Source organism: Symphalangus syndactylus, chromosome 16, assembly GCF_028878055.3.
Source record: "Symphalangus syndactylus isolate Jambi chromosome 16, NHGRI_mSymSyn1-v2.1_pri, whole genome shotgun sequence".
Taxonomy (NCBI): domain Eukaryota; kingdom Metazoa; phylum Chordata; class Mammalia; order Primates; family Hylobatidae; genus Symphalangus; species Symphalangus syndactylus.
Genome location: NC_072438.2, coordinates 34,115,883 through 34,135,246, shown reverse-complemented (window position 1 = coordinate 34,135,246; position 19,364 = coordinate 34,115,883). Strand labels below are relative to the sequence as shown.

At 37.7% G+C, this 19,364-nt stretch overlaps 1 protein-coding gene across 11 annotated transcripts in view; it reads right to left on the bottom strand.

The window, feature by feature from the left end:
* RBPJ (recombination signal binding protein for immunoglobulin kappa J region) overlaps window positions 1–19,364 on the bottom strand; it is a 267,391-nt gene that overhangs the window by 24,443 nt on the left and 223,584 nt on the right. For all 11 annotated transcript variants that reach the window (XM_063619760.1, XM_063619755.1, XM_055246726.2 and 8 more), the window contains one exon: window positions 5,375–5,470. In XM_063619760.1, coding sequence (XP_063475830.1) covers window positions 5,375–5,470 — 96 coding nt within the window. The remainder of the gene's footprint in view (window positions 1–5,374; window positions 5,471–19,364) is intronic.

Sequence of the window (19,364 nt, the reverse complement as noted above, 5' to 3'; positions counted from 1 at the left end):
TTCAATAGTCTGAGTCTTTTAAAAAAAAAAAGTCAACTCTAAATTATTTCAAAAAGCCATGATGGAAGCAGCAAATCCAATATAATCTAAACATTCAAATTATTTCTATATTGCTGATAAAATCATACCTTAAACATCCCAGTATCATCATCCCCTAAAATACGGCAAACAAATCAAGTTGTTGCCCAGACTTCGTAAAAATCCAGTGTTTGAATAAAAGTCAGCATATATACAAAAAAAAAGGCAAGAATACAGGCAAAAGAAACTAAAGGGAGTGAGGTAAAAATAAAAGGCCACCAAATTAACAGAAGAAAACTTAAATACATCTTCATTTATTTATTTATTTATTTAATTTTAAAGATAGGGTCAGACTTTCACTATGTTGCCCAGGCTGGTCTTGAACTCCTGGTCTCAAGGGATCCTCCTGTCTTGGCCTCTCAAAGTGCTGGGATTACAGGCATGAGCCACTGCACCTGGCCTACAATACATCTTATGTGATGTATTTTAGGCCAGGTGTGTGAAACTGACGATTTTTTTAAAATTGGGCAATTGGTCAATATGTATCAAACACTCAGTGAAAAATCTGAAAAGTGGTTAGCTTACAGAGTTTAACTGCTGCTATAAAAAGATATTCTATAAAACATGTTGTCTTTATTTTCTCATCTTTCCTAGCAGCTCTATCAACTAAAACAAACAATACTTTTCTCTGCCACTTGGTGGCGATATGCACACATTTAAAATTTTACTCCTTTCACAGTTGTCTTTATTTTCAGAGACTGTTTCAACCACTGATTTCCTCAAATCTTGAGATGATGTCTGAAACCTGCCTTACAGATTCAAAGAAGGCTTTTTATCCATTCCAATATATAAAATAGATTAAACAGAATCCAAACTCATGACATTTGCATTATCTTGCTACTTTGCAGAATCATCACTAACCTTTGATGATTATTCAGTTCACAAGGACCATATTTAGGAACTTTTTGCATACCACAATTGGCCAATTAACACAAATCTCAATATGACTTCAGAATCAGTTTAAATGGCTTTACTGTTAATTGTTTTAACACCATCATTACTGCTACTGCTTAATTACTTCCTTCGAGAAAGCTGAATGCTAATATGTCAAATGACATATTAACATTTCCTCTAGATAAAATAATCTTTTAAAAAGTTTATTTTTTAACCTAAGACCTTACTTAATGAGAAATTAATCACTAATATAAACGGGGTACTAGATGTGCCATGCAAATAAATACTAGTTATTAGGCACCATACTTAATATCAAGAACAATTTTAAATTTGGGGATAAAATTTCCTAACCAAGTATTTTTAAGCATCACTTACTGGAGTTATTTTGTATGCCAAAAAGACACAGCCAAGAGGACTGTGATCATGCCCCCAGGTAACCTCACGCCTTATGCCTTTGCAACTCTTCAAAAAGGCCTGAACCAGGATCAGCAAGAAAGAAGGCAGATCCTCTTCCCACTGTGCACTCCACCACCAAGTAAGAGCCCAGAACTCTTTTCTGAATCCAGGGGAGTTTGACAGACATCCAGAGGGCTAGATTAGCATTAGCAGTCCTTTACTACTAACACCTGTTTTTTTAAAAATCAAGTAAATTTAATGGGTTTCCCCTTTATTATAAAGTAATGCATGTCTACTTTGAAATTTTTAACAATACAAATCAGTAAAAATATAGGAAAGTAGTTACTCTGGCCTTTTCATCATTTTTGTTCATTTTTTAGAGGACTTCAAAGCTTAGATTGTTCAAGCTTTCTTTTGACTGGGGTTTTAGACCAGCTAGGCCATGCCCAAATAATAACAGAGAAATTGAAAATAGGCCGGGCGCGGTGGCTCACGCCTGTAATCCCAGCACTTTGGGAGGCAGAGGCGGGCAGATCACAAGGTCAAGAGTTCGAGACCAGCCTGGCCAACATGGTGAAACCCCGTCTCTACTAAAAATACAAAAATTAGCTGTGCGTGGTGGTGGTTGCCTGTAATCCCAGCTACTTGGGAGGGTGAGGCAGGAGAATCATTTGAACCCATGGAGGCAGAGGTTGCAGTAAGCCAAGATTGTGCCATTGCACTCTAGCCTGGGCAATAAGGCGAGACTTCGTCTCAAAAAGAAAAAAGAAAAATAAAAGCTACTACAATAAAAGACATGGCTAAATTTTCCATTTTAACTTGACAAACCACTACAGCTCTATATACATGTTGGATTTTTTTTTCTTTTTTGAGACGGAGTCTCACTCTGCCGCCCAGGCTGCAGTGCAGTGGCACGATCTCGGACCTCAGGTGATCCGCCCACCTTGACCTCTCAAAGTGCTGGGATTACAGGCATGAGCCACCACGCCCGGCTGTATTTTTTAACAGTAACTAACAAACAGGAACCTTATCTGGGCTTTAACATAATTTTCTAAATAGCTCTTCCCCTTTTGTTATCTCCAATGGGCCTCAGTTATACATCCCAGTATTAAATGACATAGTGACTTTTAAAACTTCTAGTAAAGGTCCTTTTGCATAAAACCTGGCACACAATAGCCAATCAGAAATAAAGAATAAGTGAATTCAATTGTACTAAAACGCATCTTCAAAAATCCAGAGAAAAGAAAAGCAGCTTGCCTAAATTTGAAGCTATATGATAAACACACATCTATTCACAATTCAATTAGGGCTAGCCCAATCTCACCTAGCTAATGGTAAAAGGGGTAGTCCTAGGCAAAGATAAGTTTACAAAGTTTAAGTACTTAAAGGATCTTTTCCTCCTCAATCCCTGCTCTAGATAACCAACACTCAAATGAAAATGGAATGGTATGGCAATTAGGGTAGTAAAAAGGGTAAATATTTAAAATTAGGCGCTCAAGAGTTCCAACCCTAGCTCCACAGATTCCTAACTAATGTCAACCTGGACACATTTAAAGTCTCTGATTTTTAGATTCGTTGCCCACAGAATTTGGATCATAACATGACTACTTCACAAAATTGTTATGAGGATTACAACTTTAAAATATTTATAAAGCACTTTCAGAATCATGTCTGGCTCATGACTGGAGCCAATATGAAACTGTTTCTACCTCAGATTCACTATGAGGTGCACAGCTGGCCTTTTAGATTCATCTTCCATAATGATGGGTGTTGACTTTTTCTGTTTTGCTTAAAAAGCAGAAAACTTGCTATAAACACACACTAAATTTCATTAATGAATGAAAAAAATACTGAATTTCTAGTATCAACTTCGTGGGGAAAAAAAAGGACCACTAATTTGAGTTGGTACGCTATGTCCCAAACTACAGATACCAACTTCTTCCCATCTTTAACCTTAAATCAGTGTTTAAGTTCTATTAGTAAAGTAAGATAAAATAATCAGAAATTTAGTAAGCCTGAATAACAATATCTGGCAGTATGAATCTTAAATATTGTTTTCACTTGTTCATCTTTGAGGATAAAACTACCAATTAAATAGCTTTACCTTCTTGGCCAAGCATGGTGTCTCATGCCTGTAATCCTTTGGGAGGCTGAGGCAGGCAGATCACCTGAGCCCAGGAGTTTGGGATCAGCCTGGACAGCATAGTGAAACCCCGTCTCTATAAAAAATACAAAAATTAGCCTGCCATGGTGGTGAGTGCCTGTAGTCCCAGCTCCTCAGGTGGCTGAGGTGGGAGGATCACCTGAGCCCAGTAAGCAGAAATCATACCACTGCACTCCAGCCAGGGCAACAGAGTGAGACCCTGTCTCCAAAAAAAAAAAAAAAAAAAGAAAGAAAGCTTTACCCCTCTTTTCAGCTCAGATCTAATCAGCTTCAAGGAACATCCTAAAAATTCTCTTTTAACATGTAAATTAATTTAATCACATACATATTACATTTCCCTTCTCTTAAGCATAAGCTGCGGTTTCCTTTATGTCACAATCTCTAAGAATTCTACTCATTCCTTTCACAACAATCCCAAAACCTTAGTTTTCATTCCTTTTCTCTTCAGTTGGGTACCTTTCTAGCCAATTAAAAAACCTTTGATCTTTCTCCATAAGCAGGCTTTTTCCATGAAATGCTTAACCAAAAAATGCTGTTTGAAAGACAGACTCAAGAAACTATTCACAAGAAAACTCCAGGAACCAAGTGAAGAAACAACAATGAAAGTCCCCAATTAAACATAAAAAATGCTGAAATTTATAGAATACCATGAGAAATAATTTTTTAAAAATCACGTTGTTGTAATTTAATTTTGGTTAATCTACTTTATAGGTAATTTCTGTTGAGTCCACATTCAGGCAGTATGAGAGTATGAACCCAGTTTTGCTGTTTCTTCTTAATAGCAACCCAAACAAGAATAGGATCAAGAGAGAGGGCCAGGAGTTTTCTTTATAATCACTCCATAGCTCAATTAACTTAAGCTCAAGACAGTTTTAGGATCAAGAGCTTGTTTAGCCTTCTCCTTTTCAAAACGGTACTTTTGGGGCCACATTTGTGTAAAAAACTACATTTTCCACCAAAAAGAAAGCTTCTTTGTGAATGAGCTAATGTATCACATAAGAATTTCAGGAACATTATGTAGCCCAAAAGAAAAACTGTGGATTATTTCATTTTGTAAGATCAGGGATTTATTAACCAGATGACCTTTATTAAATTATCCTTCTGGCTTGAGTATATGTAGAAAGTAGAAAAGTTCCATCCTCAAAGCTCGTCTTGGTTTGAAAATAAAATAATAGACCCTAGAAATAACAGCTTCTTACTCTAAAGCCTCCTATCAACTATCAGTTCTTACACTTTAGCCCAATTAGTTGCTTTGGCTTATTCAGGCATGTCTGGGCAGGCCCAGGCAAGTCTTAGCTCATAGCTTATGCCCCTTCCTTATTTGGAAATGTTACTGCTTTCTTAAACCTTTTGTAAGCAACTTCCTCTCTTCTTTGTTCTCCCTTGCACTTACCTATTTAGGAAAGTTTTATGTTATTAGCAAATCAGGTATCAGTTTAAGACTGTGAGGTCCAGCTCCAGCCAATGGATACAGGACACAGCAGTAAGGATGACCCAAAGGCATAAGGGACAAATATGTCTGCTTTTCCTTTGTTCAAGTGTGCTCTCTCCATTGTTCCATCTGCGAGGGGCACCCTTTCTGCAGAAAGTAAAGATTGCCTTGCTGAGAGGTCCTCTGTCTCCATGCTGACTTTTCTTCACAGCACCAATTATCTATTCCTAACAGTATACCACAATTCACTTTGTTTCTCCCCTTCAGGAGACAAATCCCCTATTTTTTATTTGGTACTAGCAAATGAACCCAGTAATAGAAGCCATCCTCTGACATGTATATTAATACATAATTGGCAAATTCATGCAGTAACTACAATTAACTATCCATCAGAAAAACAATAATCTTACCTTTTTTCATTTCCATATGACTTCTGTGCAACTTTTGCATGAAGAATAAGTACTGTTTGATCCCCTCGCTCTTTTAAATAATTTCGCATAGCTTCCCTAAAAACAAATACAAATATTACTGTTACAGAGGTGAAATTTTTGATGAAATCTTTCATCATTACTATGCTCTGTAATGAGAGGAATGCTTATAAATATTTTTTAAATAAGCGAACCTTAAAAACAAAAACAATAAAGCAAAGTAAATCCATAAATTAAATTGGAAGATTATACAATGATACAATAAAAACTGCTCATTTTCAATTCTATTCCTTGTTCTTTAAAAATAAGAAACTGTCTCGCATTCTTTGGAATTTATGATGTAACTCAAACCACAATTACACCTTCCAGAATAACTAGAATCAACATATACACTGCTAATGTGGCTCTAAAATATTATAAGTTAATAAAATGCACTAATTTTGTAGTTTAATAATGTAATTCTCCTCCTCAGTTTCCCTACCCCAGCTATCGGAAGCAATGTTTTTCGCTGAATACAAAAGCTGTAACAAATCCTCAGGCCATCCAAAATTATTATTACATGATCCTAAAATGACAATCCTATAAGGACCAAGAAAGGCCTATAGTTCACATACGAATATATAATTATCTCAAGGATATTATTAAATAAATAAAATTTAATAAAGGCTAATTGAAATCAGTGAAAATCTGAATTTTGAAAAAAATACAATGTTAATTCTTTCAAGTAAAAACAACTCTACATATTTATTAAGCAAATGGTCTATACAAAGTTCAATATCTTAAATGTATTTACATACTCAATTGTTTTGCTAAGCGATATTATATAGTAAAAAGAAAGCAAGCTCTACACAAATGAAACTATAACAATTCTGAATAAGCAGAATCACAATTCTTGAGATGTCTTACACATCCCAAACTTAAATGTTATTCTACTGATACTGTAAAGACAAATATCAGGTATAAGAGGATAGCTATACAATAGTAATACGTTATTAAACGTGAGGACTTCTAGGTTTACAGCACTTACATGCTAAGTAGCCTGGGGAAAATCATTTAACCTCAACCAGCCTCTGATTCCCTAACTGGAAACTGAAGATAATAACACCTCCCTACCACAGGGTAGCTGAGGGGATTAAATGAGATAACCTAGATAACAGCATTTATATTTACCAACTGAAAAAAACTGTTAGCTCCAAGGCAGGGCAGTAATACCAGGATATAAATAGACTGAGAACTAATCCCTACCACTGAAAAGGAACTCAAAGTCCAAATTGTAATTAAATGCAATAATCCAAGTAGAGATATGTACAAAAAGCACCAATAAGGGAATGCCTATGTAAAGACAGGGGTGGATGGTAAAGGACTACATGCTGGGAAAAGTTCTTAGAAGCCCTAATTCTGAGCGAGAAGTAGACACAGGAAGTGGGAGGAAGAAAGCATAAGGCATTCCAGGGCCTGAGAATAGTGTGAACAAAGGCATCAATTACTGCACATTCAGGCTAAGGAGTAAGGCAGCCACAAAAGTAAAACAAGAGCAGCTAATGTTTCTTGAGTGTTTACTATGTGCCAGGCCTTGAACTAAGCACTTTAACTCCATTATTTTATTTAATCCTCATAATCCAAAAAGATAAGTACTGCTATACAGCTAATATCATTTTGATTGTCATGCCCAAGCTCTTAGAGTGAACAGTGGCAGTCAGGAATTCACACAAATTTTGCAAGATTCTAAGGTGAGCCATGGCAGTGAATAAGGTTGACAATGATAGAGTCAAACTATGAAAGGTTTTGAAAATTGGACATTTGTATACTTAAATACTAAGTATAAAAGTTTATGCTATTTCAAATATTACCCCATAACAGGTGATGATAAAAGTGGTAATACGTTTCTGCATAGGAAAAGAAACCATCAATGGAGTAAACAGACAACCTACAGAATGGGAGGAAATATGTACAAACTATGCATCTGATAAAGGTCTAATATCCAGCATCTATAAGGAACTTAAATTTACAAGAAACAAAACAAACAACCCCATTAAAAAGTAGGCAAAGGATATGAACACTTTTCAAAAGTGTTCCAACAAGCATATGAAAAGTGGCCAGCAAGCATATGAAAAAAAGCTCAATATCACAGATCATTAGAGAAATGCAAATCAAAATCACAATGAGACACCATCTCACACTATTCAGAATGGCTATCACTAAAAAGTCAAAAAATAGTAGATGCTGGAGAGGTTGTGGAGAAAAGGGAACATTTACACACTGTTGGTGGTAGTGTAAATTAGTTCAACTGTTGTGGAAAGTAGTATGGCGATTCCTCAAAGAGCTAAAAACAGAACTACCATTCCACCCAGCAATCCCATTACTGGGTATACACCCAGAGGAATATAAATCATTCTACCATAAAGTCACATGCACACGAATGTTCATTGCAGCACTATTTGCAATAGCAACAACATGGAATCAACATAAATGCCCATCAGTGACAGACTGGATAAAGTGTGGTACATACACATCATGGAATACTATGCAGCCATTAAAAAAAATGAGATCATGTCTTTTGTGGGAACATAAATGAAGCTGAGGGCTATCTTCCTTAGCAAACTAACGCAGGAACAAAAAACCAAATACCGCATGTTCTCACTTACAAGTGGGAACTAAATAATGAAAACTTATGAAGACAAAGAAGGAAATGACATACACTGGAGTCTACTTGAGGGTGGAGCCTGGGAGGAAGGAGAGGAGCAGAAAAAATAACTATTAGGTACTGGGCTTAATACCTGGGTGATGAAATAATCAACAAACCCCCCCTGGCATGAGTTTACCTATGTAACAAACCTTCACATGTAACCCTGAACCTAAAATAAAAGTTTTAAAAAAAAAACTCTTGGAAAATTATTTGAAGTACTTTTAAGGGAAGTGTTGTTATATGGTTATTCATTATGATTAAACCTGTAAGTATAAAAAAAGTGGTAGCGTATAGTAAAATTTTTAAAGATCCAGAGAAAAACTCAAAATGAAAAAAAAACAATCCATCCCTTTGTGAATTGGGACAAGATCACCAGTCAATTTTCTCTCAAGCCCATTATAGACAATCAATACTACAGAAACTGAATTTTCAATCTAAACTAAAGGCAATGAGAGATCTTAAGGCTTTTAAAAATACGTAATTAATTTTACTTTTTAGTTATTTCTAGAGAAAGGGTTCAAAAGCAGAGAGACAAGACAAACTTATAAAAAGGCTCTCACACTAAGAAGAAGGTAACAGAAGATAGTAGGGGACAGGAAAAATAACTCTTTGTATCTTTTGTTTTGGGAGAAGTGGGTATATACTATTATTAGGTTCTGCTGACAAAAGTCAACTCTGAAGTGCCCCTGGGACCTCCAAGTTGGAAAGTATTCAGTAGGTTGTTGGAAGTATCTATGCATAGTTCAAGAGAGAGGTCTGGGCTGAAAAGGTGGGGTTCATTAGTATGTAACTGGCAAATAAAACCATGGAAGTAAATGGACTCTCCCAGAACAAAAACACATTGACAGGAGAGTCAAGAAGAAAATGTATTAAAGGAAACTGAGAACTGGTAAGAGGAAGAACTGAAACCAGCCTCAGGTGCTGTAGAAAGACACAACCTCGAAAGAAGGGAGCAATCAAAGGTGAAATGCTGCAGAAGTCAAGGTCATTTTAATTTCAGCAAGAAGTCTAACAGATGCCAGCTGGGGGACGGACATAAGCAGGAGTTAAGTCTGAAAGTCTCTATTTTATTCGTGAAATGAGAGGCCATCATGATGTCTAATGGATAAGAAAACAACAGTAAATACTGGAAATACCTTCCAGGGTATGGAAAAGGAAGCTAACTATGGACAAATAAAACAACTGAAGATTGGTATCAAAAGACCAGCTAATGTTGGAATCCAAAAATAATGGTGACAATTCCCACTAACATTCCAAGGGAGGGAATAGGGAGACCACACTCTCAAACTGCTGGGTACTAGAGATGCAGCCTGGAGAGGGTAACAATGATGAGGGATCTGAGGTGTTGCAAAGTCAGGTGACTGAACATAGAGTTCAGGGTGAATAAGAAAACAAAAGCAGGCTGGGCGCAGTGGTGCACGGCTGTAATCCCAGTACTTTGGGAGGCTGAGGCGGGCAGATCACCTGAGGTCGGGAATTTGAGACCAGCCTGACCAACATGGAGAAACCCCCTTTCTACTAAAAATACAAAATTAGCCAGGCATGGTGGCGCATGCCTGAAATCCCAGCTACTCAGGAGGCTGAGGCAGGAGAATCACTTGAACCCAGGAGGCAGAGGTTGCAGTCAGCCAAGATTGCGCCATTGCACTCCAGCCTGGGCAACAAGAGTGAAACTCCCTCTCAAAAAAAAAAAAAAGAAAAGAAAACAAAAGCAAAGCCAAGAGAAGGCCAATATCCTGACAAAACTGGCACAAAATTTCCCAGCACAAAACTTGAAGAGCTACTATATATTTGAATAGTTTTAAGCCATTAAGTGTATTTCCGGATACTGAACTCTATTTGTATTTGTAGTCTCTATTACATCATTTAGCAGTAACTGCATTGTGTTTGTCAGGTTCATGTTTATTTTTCTTGTCTTCCCAAATAGACTACAAAGTCTTTAAAGGCAAGATCCATATTTTACATTTCTATCCCTTTCATGACAACTCAGGTAAAACAGGACACAAACTTGGTATTTGATAATACCCGAGGCAGTCACAAATGCTTTCTACAAAGAAGATTTTAATTATAATCATTAAATGAGCTAAAATTAAGCAATCACTCTGCCAGTACTCTTCTAAGCATTTATTAACATAACCAATGACCTTGAGGGTAACACTATTATGTACATTTTAGAAACTGGGTAGATAGAGGTTAAGTAACCTTCCCAAGATGATACTGAAGAGTGAGGATTCAAATCTACGTAGCCTAGCTTGTGAGGACAAAATCATACTGTTAGTGGTTAGGGGTATAGCTTTGGTGTGAAATAGATCAGGGTCTGTTACTAAGGGTCTGTCAATCACTAAGCCTGAGTTTTCTCACCTGTAAGATAAAGACAGTAATGCCTCATATTGGCGGTGGGGGCAGGGGGACACTTTAAAGTAAGTTAGTCCCACAAACTGACAGAAAGCAAGTGTCAGCAGCCTCGAGCTATTACTATTATTTCCTTAGAAAGAAGACTTCAACCTTCAACAGTACACAAAGTGCAGAGGGAGGGAAAATGGGACTTCCACTGAGGCTTTGAGAGCAAACTTGAAAATGACCTAGGAATGAATGATCAGGCATGTTACCCAGTGTGCAAAGCACAAATTTTGCAAGTACACCAGGTAAACTGCACAACTATCCATCTTCCCACTGAAGATTTATTGAAAGCTTACTATATTCTAGGCACTGGGCATTCTGCTGGCTTCTACTACTGGATGTAACTGTTCACAGTTCTAAGATCTCACGGTGCATATGATGAATGCAGGGTGACAGCTCTGGTTTTCCTTGTCTTTTCCTTCATGTTTAGAATACAAATTCCTGAAAAAGTAACTACAGCCTCAAGGTAATCATGAACAATAGTTGTCCTGTAAGAGTAATTTGCCAAATAGCTTCTTTCAACAGTAAAAATAAATTTCGCTTTATTAAACAGAATATTAAACATTAAAAATTATGTTCTCTGGCAATTAAAGCTTGATCATTGACTTTCTGCACCTTAAGGAGCCATAAAACAAGACGATATACTCTAAAGAAACACAATAAATAGTAAAGCCTGCTAAATAATAGCCCATATGCTTTTCATCAAAATAGAGGAAGGCTGTGTCAATAAATAGGATTTCTATCTCAGCACTGCTGACGTCCTGGACAAAATCATTTTCTGCTGTGGAGAGATTGTGCTGTGCATTGTAGGAATATGTAGCAGCATCACTATCTTTTACCCTGCAGGTGCCAGTAGCACCCTTCCTTGAATTATGACAACCAAAAATGTCTCCAGATGGTGCCAAACGTCAAGAAAGAGGATGGAGTGAGATGGTCACATGGATTGAAAACTACTGGGATAAACCCCAAAAATTTCAGTGGTAAGATATCACAATTATCCAGTTTTTTTTTAATTAAAAAATACCAAAAATTTTATTATTAGAAAAACATATTATAGGTGCTGAAGAATTCTGGACCGTAGAATTACTATGTTTTATTATTGAACTGTTTTTTTTTGAATACTTTAAAACATAAGGTAAATTTTGAAGTCTATTGTTTACTAATTTCATTTAATGATTCCTTACATAAAATTTTCATTCTAAATGAAAACCAATTGGATCACGCCTGTAATCGCAGCACTTTGGGAGGCTGAGTTGGGCGAATCAATTGAGATCAGGAGTTTGAGGCCAGCCAACATAGTGAAACCCCATCTCTACAAAAAATACAAAAACTAGCCAGGTATGGTGGCACGCACCTGTAGTCTCAGCTACTCAGGAGGCAGGGAATTGCTTGAACCCAGGAGGCGGAGGTTGCAGTGAGCCAAGATCGCACCACTGCACTCCAGCCTGAGAGACAGAGTGAGACTCCGTCTCAAACAACAACAACAAAAAACAAAACAAAAAAAGGAGATTTTGTTATCAAAAATAATTTTACTAACATGAAATTATGGTAAATGCCATTCTGGTTCAACATGTTTAATCTATGATTACCTTTGTCAATTTTTTGACTGTGGTTTGCTTTATAAAATTCTAACTTTTTTTACACAGAAAAAAAAAAAAAGGAAAGAAAAATACCACAAAGAGAATATTACAGTGAAACATCCATGAATGGTAAGATAAGCTCATGTGCTGTTTCCAACGGATTTACTTTTACTGGTTATGACAATGGGGGCAATGGGAGTCTGCAAAAAAAGGGAAGAACCTGGTCCCCGTGTAAAGGTATAAGAGAACTTCAGTTAAGGGAACATAATCAATGTTATTCAATATTATGGAATAGTCAAGAAAGATAAAGATTAGAAACTCTTCATAAATTTGACAATTAGTTCATAAATGGAACAGCTTAATTAGAATCTTCTCAGTGAGCTGGTGGTGAGGCAACACCACTGAAGTAAGCTACAAAATGAAAGGAAGGGAAGAAAGTGCAATGAACGTTACGTCATGCTTCTTGGCTGATAAGGAAAAGGGGTGGTGGTGGGAATAACTAAGGTTACGGCACAAAAGTTTGTCTCTTTACAGGATTTTTAAAATTTTGGATATAAACGGAAGTTTTTAATTACTAAGTTTGTTAAAACAAAAAAGGCCAAGAAGAAAATGTAAAGATGCACTGCAAAAAAAACCTAGTATCTATAAACTGAGTACTTTTAAGTAGTTGAAGTATGTAACACACAGAATTCTGAAAGATGGGCTGGGCGAGGTGGCTCCTGCCTGTAATCCCAGCACTTTGGGAGGCTGAGGCAGGCAGATCACAAGGTCAGGAGTTCAAGACCAGCCTGGCCAACATAGTGAAACCCCATTTCTACTAAAAATACAAAAATTACCCGGGTGTGGTAGCAGACACCTGTAGTCCAAGCTAATTGGGAGGCTGAGGCAAAAGAAGCGCTTGAACCTGGAAGGCAGAAGTTGCAGTGAGCTGAGATTACGCCACTGCACTCCAGCCTGGGCGACAGAGTGAGACTCTGTTTCCAAAAAAAAAAAAAAAAAAAAAAAGAGAATTCTGAAAGATGAGATTGGAAAGACAGGGTGGGGTGAGATTGGCTCAAGCCTTAAATGCCATGCTAGTAAAGTGTACATTTAATCCATAGCTTAGTGTTTCTCAAAGTAAATTCCTGGAGGCAAGATCCTACTTAAAACGGAGTTCTGAGGGCCAAGACATATGGAAAACACTACAAACCACATCTCCCGCTAGGACATTAACTATAGCGGTGAGTTTGCAGTGTCCTTATGGTGCTAACGCCATTCTTCTGAAAACAGACTTCCTCACTTTCTCACCACACTCTTACACACCTCTGTGATTGGTCCAAGGGGTAAGTGGAGGGAGTGTGGGAGAGAGGGAAGGGGAGAAAATCACCACAAAGATGGGAGGTCCAGTCATCCTTACCTCCAGGCTCACTCTCTGCACTTCTCAAATTGGACTACTGTCACTTTAAAATCCAAATAATAAAAGTTCCAAAATGAACTCTGTCTTCTAACGAAGAAACTTATTTTTGTTGTATCAAGAATTTTCAAAGTAGTCACACACACACACAATATCACACATGTAAACATTTTAGAGAACTGAAGAGCATACTGAGAAACACAATAGGCCACAGTCGTCAAATCACGAAGCAGCCTGTTTTTGTGCCCCCTAGGAGCTACGCATGCCTTTTAGATTTTCAGAGTTACAATGCCGGGCACGGTGGCTCACGCCTGTAATCCCAGCATTTTGGGAGGCCGAGGCAGGCGGATCGCAAAGTCAGGAGATTGAGACCATCCTGGCTAACACAGTGAAACCCTGTCTCTACTAAAAATACAAAAAATTAGCTGGGCATGGTAGTACATGCCTGTAATCCCAGCTACTTGGGAGGCTGAGGCAGGAGAATTGCTTGAACCTGGGAGGTGGAGGTTGCAGTGAGCCAAGATCGCACCACTGCACTCCAGCCTGGGCAACAGAGTGAGACTCTGTCTCAAAAAACAACAACAAAAAAAGAATTACAAAACAGAGACTAATAATATGCAACAGAGATAGTATGTAGCCCTCAAAGCCTAAAATATATACTACTTGACGCTACAGAAAATGCTTGTTGATCCCTGCAGACAATTTTTAAAAGTAAAAGTTTTTAAGGAAAAGTTGCAAAACAGAATTCTAATTAAATCAATTAAGTATATTGCACGGCTGACATTCAATCAAGATTTTTTATAAAATTCTTCCTCAAAACTGGACTTATGGACAACTGAGGGTTCAGAAAGCTCAGCTCAACTCTTTTCACATCTACTTCGGGATGCTGCCAAAAGGCATCCGGATTTATACGCACCCCCACAAAACCTTGAAGAACTGCCCTATTTTTGTCAGATTCTGGCAGTCTCACCTTTTACACTGTCTCAGACACTTCTTCTCAAAGTGAGCTCCACAATAGTTATGGTTTACAAAGGAGCATGTCTCAATCAAAGATGCTTCAGTGAAATCAGATAAAATAAAGTGAAACTAAATCATGGCAGAACTACTCAGAACCTTAAGCAAAATCTTCAAGAGAGGGATATTTGTAGGCTTCATTTTCCAAGCTGTTAGACCAGACTAAGATCTCCTTGTTTTTCCCCCAAGGAAGCTTCCTGAGAACTACTGTTTGCCTGAGGGCCAGTTTTGAAAATGACAATCTAGGGATACTATCAATAGTCAACAAAGTCATGGTGCCCTTGTAATACAATAAAACATTGAGGCTGCTGTACTAAGTGTCTACATCTATCAGTGACCAAAGCTAAACAACAGTACAGGTCCTGTTCCTAAGGAAACACCTGCAAACCTCACTTCAATCCTCTCTTTTTATAGCAGAAGTAAAAATGTCCCAAAATTCCACAAAAAGTTTTTTGTAGATAAGTAAATTGCTTCAAATCCTGTCACACAGCTATGAGACACATCCTTTCAAATTCTGACCAGCTCTTGGTTTTCCCCTCCCCACCTCCCACTCCCAAATAGGCATAGGCCGTTACATTGAGAGCAATGGGTCATCAACACATTTGTGTTCTATTAGCTTTAAAAGGTTCTTGTACAAATAAGCCATTTTGCTACTTAAGGCTTTACATCTTATGTAGAGAAAAATTTGGGACTAGAGCAATCTGAGAACATAAAATAGCATGAGGTGCTGACAATCAAAGGCAAGTCACCATCTTGGTTCTTCTATTTCTAATCCTGGTTGATGCAAACTTGACTCTTCGAATCCCAGGGATCAGACCGCATAGTCCCTTCCTACTCTACTCCATTCTTTTATTCCCTCAAGATGCCCTACAAACATGTGACTGGTCTAAGTAAAGTTGAACCTTATTAGCAACCACTTTTTAATATGAATTATTTACCCACTTATGGACTAATTAGTTGACTAATAGCAAAGGTTATGTATTACTATTCATGTAGCAGATCAACCCTAGGCTTTAATTTGACTATCAATTTAAATTCATTTTACATTTACCTACTTTGCATAGTGTTTGTTACTCATAAGTGTCTCATGATGAAATAAAATACATGACTAGGTTGAAACATGAATATTGTACCTGTCATGCAAAGAAACCTGTCTACGTATGTTCACAATTAAAAATGGATGCTCTCCTGTCTCAAAGTGAGGAGATGAATCATAAAGAGAAACAGGCACAGAAAACAGAAACTTTAACCATAATCCAGAGTAGACAAAGAAAATACACTGTTTTAAGAGTTTCTCATTAAGCACTGGTAAAATGCTTCTAAAAATTACATGCTATGGATAGGGAAGAGAAGAGATTCAAAAAGAACAGGGGTTTTCTCAAAGACAATGCAATCCCTAAATTAGTAGACAAATATGAATATATAATCGTCTTAGTCCATTTGTGAAGCTGGGTAATTTATTTTAGAAAGAGGTTTATTGGGCTCACAGTTCTGCACACTGGAAGACTGGGCATCTGGTGAATGGCTCGGGGCGCTTCCACTCATGGCTAATGGGGAGCTAGCAGGCAGAGATCACAGGGCAACAAAGGAAGGAAGAGAGGGAAGGGAGGTGCCAGACTCAAACCTCCCATTAGACCCCACCTTAAACATTCAGGATCAAATTTCAACATGCTACTTAGAGGGTCCAAATATCCAAACCACAGCACCCATATTAATGTGGACAATAGATATAAAGCTAATTTCTTCTTTTGTCTTTTTTGAAGCAGATTGTCACCTTGTCACCCAAGCTGGAGTAAAGTGGCACAATCCGGCTCACTGCAGCCTCAATTTCCTGGGTTAGAGGGATCACCCCACCTTAGCCTTCCATGTAGCTGGGACCACAGGCGGGCAGCACCACATCCAGCTAATTCTTTAATTTTTTGTAATTCTCCCTATGCTGCCCAGGCTAGTCTCAAACTCCTGGACTCAGGCAATCCTCCTGCCTTGGCCTCCCAAAATGCTGGAATTACAGGCTTGAGCCACCATGCCTGGCCTGGAGCTTAGTTTCTTAACTTTCACCTTAAGGTATTATTACTTATTCTGAGGCAACCTCCAAAGCAAGCCAATAGAATTTCAGAAACTGATTATTTCCATATCTGACCATGGCCACAATGGAGGTATATGTGAGAACAGAGAGGTATGGCAGGGAGACTAACAGAAGATGGGCTTTGCAAAAAGTGTTAGGCCAAGTGACAGAGAAAAAATATTCTCAGGGAGAGAACACTACAAAATAGTTACAACAAACCTTGAAGAAATGGTAAACTTTTATGAAGAAAACCTCATGACATTAAACGGATTCAAGCAAAAGCATGAGTTAATGGCTACTAGTGTGGAGTGTTGTAGGGGAGAAGGTTAAGACTACCTTCTTCAGAAGTCTTCAGGATTCCAGTCTTACCTTTTGGTTAACAACAGAGCAAAGTCACTTAGTACAACAGAGTATTAAGTCGAGTAATATCTCTTTTTTAAAAAAAGCACTTCAGAGCTCAGGCCTACTCTTATCTAAGAAACAGGCACCTCCACTTGACACACTAAGCACTCCTGAAGACCAATGCCTAACTGCATTGCAACTAAGATTTTCAGGCTCTAAATGACAAAATGATTTGAGGCTCTAAAAGCCTCAACAATACAAGAATAATTGTTCTATGCATTATTATAACATCTGATTATTCTATTTGGTTTTTTTTTTTTTGAATTGACAAGTTATACTTGTGGGCCATATTAAAGGGAGTATTTCAAGAGATTGGGACATCCTTAAAAGCCAACACTCTATTCCTATAATATACATCCTGAAAGAATGTAATTTTTTTTAAAAGTGAATCCAGGCCGGGCATGGTGGCTCACACCTGTAATCCCAGCACTTTGGGAGGCCAAGGCAGGTGGATCACGAGGTCAGGAGATCAAGACCATCCTGGCTAACATGGTGAAACCCCGTCTCTACTAAAAATACAAAAAATTAGCTGGGTGTGGTGGCGGGCACCTGTAGTCCCAGCTACTCGGGAGGCTGAGGCAGGAGAATGGCATGAACCCGGGAAGCAGAGCTTGCAGTGAGCAGAGATTGCGCCACTGCACTCCAGCCTGGGTAACAGAGTGAGACTCCATTCTCTAAAAAAAAAAAAAAAAAAAAAAAAAAAAAAAAAAAAAATGAATCCATAGTAACACTGAATAGTATATATTATTAACGAGCCTTAATCAAAAGTTTAAACTCTTGTGTAGGCAGAACTATGTTTAGAACACTATCTAAAAGATGACCTTCACAACAGGATGCTTTTTCAATATTGCTTAATTTGGAAAATGGGAGTAAGAATAGTGTTTCAAAGATTTTTTTTTTAGGGAATAAAATCTGCCCAATTTTAAACTCTCTGCACCCCAATGGAGAGAAAAAATGTTAAAATATTTCTCATCAAATAAAATAAAAGATACTAAAATTTTCCTAACTTGAATATTCTTTAAAGGAGAAATGGAGGAAAAAAAACATTTTAAAAAGCATTCTCAAGGCAGGGTATGGTGGCTCTCGCCTGTAATCCCAGCACTTTGGGAGGCCGAGGCAGGGGGATCACTTGAGCTTAGGAGTTCAAGACTAGCCTGGGCCATATGGGGAAATCCTGTCTCTACAAAAAATATAAAAATTAGCCAGGCATGGTTGTGTGCACCTGTAGTCCCAGCTACTCAGGAGGCTGAGGTGGGAGGCTGGCTTGAATCTGGGAGGCAGAGGTTGCAGTGAGCCAATATCACACCACTGTGCTTATAGCCTGGGTGATAAAGCCAGACTTCGTCTCTCAAAACAAAACAAAAAAAGGCCAGATGGTACCTAAAATTATAATATATTATCAAAGGGGAAAATTTCTGATTTCCAAGTTTGTGCTTAATAAAATTTTATCACAGATTTGGTCATTGATTTTACATTTCCATTTGCTGTTATACAAACTTTTTGCTAAATTTGCCTTATTTTAGCTTCAATAATAAACAATATAAATCTGTAGTTTGCTCTCTTTCAGAAATTTAAAAAGAAATAAAACTTACCTGAAGCCAGGCGTGGTGGCTCACACCTGTAATCCCAGCACTTTGGGAAGCGAAGGCAGGCGGGATCACTCGAGGTCAGGAGTTCGAGACCAGCCTGGCCAACACGGTGAAACCCCATCTCTACTAAAAATTAAAAATTAGCTGGGCATGGTGGCAGGCACCTGTACTCTAGCCTGGGCAACAGAGCCAGACTCTGTCTCAAACAAAACAAAACAAAACAAAACACAAAAAAAACTTACCTGAATTTTCCCAAGAAGATACAATAATCCCTTTCAGAATATTTCAGAATATTTTTCAAGTATAAAAGCTTCTATGTTTTTAACAGCTTTATTGAGATTTAATTGAAATATAATAAAATACACTTATTTAAAGTGTGCAATGTGACAAGTTTTGGCATGTATATACACCATCACCAAAATCAAAATAAAGGTATTCACAATTGTGAGTTTCCTTTCTGCCTTTTTGTAATCTTTCCTCCTGCCTCTCCCTATCCCCAGGAAACCACTGATCTACTTTTTGTCAGTACAGATCAGTTTGCATTTTCTATAATTCTATGTAAGTGGAATCACGCAGTACATATTCTTTTTTCCTGATATATTTAGAAAATTGAGTATAATGATTTTAAGATCCATCTATGCTGTTGCATGTATCAAGTTCATTTCTTTTTTACTGCTTAATAGAAATTCACTGTAGAATACACTACAATTTGTTGATCCACTCACCTGTTGCTGGATATTGGGGTTATGTATGTGTGACCACTACAACTAAAGCTAACATGAACATTTGTGTTCAGGGCTTTGTATTCAGATGTTCTCATTTTCCTTGATTAAATATGTAGGA